The following is a 3,873-nucleotide window of genomic DNA, read 5'->3' on the forward strand; positions in this document are numbered from 1 at the left end:
CACATGTTCTCACTTATAACTGGGAGCTGAACGATAAGAACACATGAACACGTGGGGAGAAGGACATACACTGGGGCCTGTTGGAGGTAGGAGTCGGCGGAGGGAAAGCATCAGGAAGAATAGCTAACAGATGCTGGGCTTAATATCTAGGCGATGGATCGATCTGTGAGTAAACCACCATGGCACACGTTTACCTATGTAACAAACCTGTACATCCTACACATGTACCCTGGAACTGAAAATAAAAGTTGAAGAAAAAAAGGCCAGGCATGGTGGCTCATGCCTGTAATCCTGGCACTTTGGGAGGCCGAGGCAGGCGGATTGCCTGGGCTTAAAAGTTCGAGACCAGCCTGGGCAACACAGTGAAACCCCGTCTCTACTAAAATACAAAAAACTAGCTAGGCATGGTAGTGGACACCTGTAATCCCAGCTACTCGGGAGCCGAGGCAGGAGAATTGCTTAAACTCAGGAGGAGGAGGTTGCAGTGAGCCGAGATGGTGCCACTGTACTCCAGCCTAGATGACAGAATGAAACTCTGTCTCAAAAAAAAAAAAGTTGAAGGAAAGCACCAATGATCCAGGCACAGTGGCTCATGCCTGTAATCCTGGCACTTTGGGAGGCCGAGGCAGGCGGATTGCCTGGGCTTAAAAGTTCGAGACCAGCCTGGGCAACACAGTGAAACCCCGTCTCTACTAAAATACAAAAAACTAGCTAGGCATGGTAGTGGACACCTGTAATCCCAGCTACTCGGGAGCCGAGGCAGGAGAATTGCTTAAACTCAGGAGGAGGAGGTTGCAGTGAGCCGAGATGGTGCCACTGTACTCCAGCCTAGATGACAGAATGAAACTCTGTCTCAAAAAAAAAAAAAGTTGAAGGAAAAAAAGGAAACAAAACAATGGATCAAATTCTTGATCTCAGGCATATAGCACACGAGGTATGTTTGTAAATAAACTTATAACGCTTAATGTCTCTTCCTGAAACATGCAATGTGATAGCTGGTATGTGCTTACTTTTTCATTTGAGTAATATTCCAGTATAAGTTTTTTTTGAGACAGAGTGTTCTCTGCTGCCCAGGCTGCAGTGCAGTGGTGTCATCTCGGCTCACTGCAACCTCCACCTACCAGGCTCAAGCCATTCTCCTGCCTCAGCCTCCTGAGTAGCTGGGACTACACGCACATGCCACCATGCCCAGCTAATTTTTGTATTTTTAATAGAGATGGGGTTTCACCATATCGGCCAGGTTGGTCTCAAACTCTTGACCTCATGATCCACCTGCCTCAGCCTCCCAAAGTGCTCGGATTACAGGCGTGAGCCACCACGCCCGGACTAATTTTGTGTTTTTAGTAGAGGCGGGGTTTCACCATATTGGTTAGGTTGCTCTCAAACTCCTGACCTCAGGTGATCCGCCCACTTTGGCCTCCCAAAGTGCTAGGATTATAGGCGTAAGCCACCACGCCTAGCCAGTATTAGTTTCTGGATTAAAAAAAGGTGTGTGATTTGGCTTATTTCATGGTCTTAAATTCTGAAATTTTGTTAATTTTTGATTCCTAAGTCAAGACCTTGTTAATAGTTTATAAGATAGAAATTCAGGGCCAGGTTTGGCGGTTCAGGCCTGTAATCCCAACCCTCTGGGAGGCTGTGGCAGCATAATTGCTTGAGACCAGGAGTTCGAGACCAGCCTGGGCAACACAGGAAGAATGTCTACACACACACACTGGGGTGGGGGTGCAAACTTGCAGGAAAAAAAGCAGGTGGAGCTACTAAAGACTTCTCTCAAAGCAAGGTGATGTGAGCAGCTTTTAAGGTGGCTCCAATGATCCCTGCCTTCTTGTATTCATGTCCTTGTGTTATCTGCTCCTCTTGAGTATGGGCTGGCCTAGTGACTTGCTTCTAATGCATAAAATATGACAAAAATGATGAGATGTCACTTCTGAGATTAGATTACAAAATGAGGCTGGCTTGTATCTTGCTCTTTGGCTTGCTCACTCTGATGGAAGCCAGCTGCCAAGTTGTGAACTTTCTTTTAGAGAGGGCCACATAGCAAGGAACCAAGTGGGGAGGGGCATCTCTGGCCAGTGGCCAGTATAGAACTGAAGCCCTCCGTCCAACAGACCTAAGTAAATGAATCCTGCCAACAGTGTGCCAATGACTGAGTTTGGAAGTGACCCTTTCCTATTTTTTTTTTTTTGAGACGGAGTCTTGCTCTGCTGCCAAGGCTGGAGTGCAGTGGCATGATTTCGGCTCACTGCAAACTCTGCCTCCTAGGTTCAAGCTATTCTCCTACCTCAGACTCCCGAGTAGCTGAGATTACAGGTGAGCACCACCACACCTGGCTAATTTTGTTGTGTTTTTTCTTTTCTTTTTTTTGAGACGGAGTCTCACTCTGTCACCCAGGCTGGAGCGCAGTGGCGCAATCTCGGCTCACTGCAAGCTCCGCCTCCCGGGTTCACACCATTCTCCTGCCTCAGCCTCCTGAGTAGCTGGGACTACAGGCGCCCGCCACCATGCCTGGCTAATTTTTTGTATTTTTAGTAGAGACGGGGTTTCACCGTGGTCTCGATCCCCTGACCTCGTGATCCGCCCGCCTTGGCCTCCCAAAGTGCTGGGATTACATGCGTGAGCCACCGCACCCAGCGTTTTTATTTTTCTTTTGAGACAATTTTCCTAGTTAAGCCTTGAAATGACAGTGCCCTGACCAACCTTAATTGTAGCCTGTGAGAGACCCTGAGTCACAGGACTCAGTTAAGCCATGCCTGGATTCCTGATTCACAGAAATTACGAAATAAAAAAAGTTTGTTGTTTTAAGATCACTAAGTTTTAGGGCAATTTGTTATGCAGCAATAGGTAGCTAATATACAAAGGAAAATCTAGAAAGAGACATTATCATAGTATAGTCTCTAATAATCTAAAAAACATTAGATTATAATCCTGGATCTGCCATTTGCTAACAGGTTCATCATGGGCAAGTCATATAACCTGCCCCAAACTGTTTCCCCTTCTGTAAAACAAGTATAATAATAATGCTTATTTTCATAGGTTTAAGGTCAAGATTGAATGTGATAATATACGCAAAAACATACTATATACGAGTATTAGTTATTATTTCTTCTTTTCTCAGGCTGTTAGTTTTTTTCTTCTGTAAAAAGAAAAGGTTAGATAACCTCAACTGTCCCTCTGAGTGATAACACATTAGGACACTGACTTTCCTATATAACTTCTTACGAAGGTTTGATTCTAAAGTTTAAAACATTACCGTAAGTAGTGTAATACGTTGGAGGAACTCTAGAAGCAGGCAGAAAGTGCAATTCACATGAACTAAAAAAGGATATAGAAAATGTTTCCACTCTGCTAAAGAAGGCTTCTTTGCTTGTAGATTCCAATGAAGGTTGTTCCGCTTGGGGTGATCCATTAACTGACTGGGAAGTGGCAGATGTGTCCTTCCTAATATAAAGTGGCAAAACTCTTGGTAAACCTTTCACGGTACCCTCTGCTTAAATGTTTTCTATCTAGCTTCTCTATACATCGTATCATAAATCACACCAAAGCTGGATTTTAAGCTTCCTAAAAATCATTTTACTCATGTCATTCCTCAGGTTATTATTTTCAATGGTTTTATAATACTTACTAAATAAAATCCAAATTCTTCAGTCTGGCATTCAAAACTCTTTACAGTTTACCCATATCTAAACTTCAATCAATTTCTGCCTCTATAGTGCTCCACTAATCCTAGCAAACTATTCTCCTCACTCATTCACTGTTCTCCACAAGTATTTTGCATAACTTTAGTAAACAGAAAATAAGACTCAAGACTTCAGGTATGCATTATACAGTTTGAATCTCTTCAGAAATTAGACTTTTTTTTTTTTTTTTTTT

At 43.6% G+C, this 3,873-nt stretch overlaps 1 protein-coding gene across 2 annotated transcripts in view; it reads right to left on the bottom strand.

The window, feature by feature from the left end:
* Positions 1-3,873, bottom strand: part of ZC3HC1 (zinc finger, C3HC-type containing 1) — a 48,955-nt gene that overhangs the window by 43,122 nt on the left and 1,960 nt on the right. For both annotated transcript variants that reach the window (XM_011939595.1, XM_011939594.1), the window contains exon 2: positions 3,330-3,441. In XM_011939595.1, the coding sequence (XP_011794985.1) occupies positions 3,330-3,441 (112 nt within the window). The remainder of the gene's footprint in view (positions 1-3,329; positions 3,442-3,873) is intronic.

The sequence above is a fragment of the Colobus angolensis genome, unplaced genomic scaffold (genome assembly GCF_000951035.1).
Source record: "Colobus angolensis palliatus isolate OR3802 unplaced genomic scaffold, Cang.pa_1.0 Scaffold182, whole genome shotgun sequence".
Taxonomy (NCBI): domain Eukaryota; kingdom Metazoa; phylum Chordata; class Mammalia; order Primates; family Cercopithecidae; genus Colobus; species Colobus angolensis.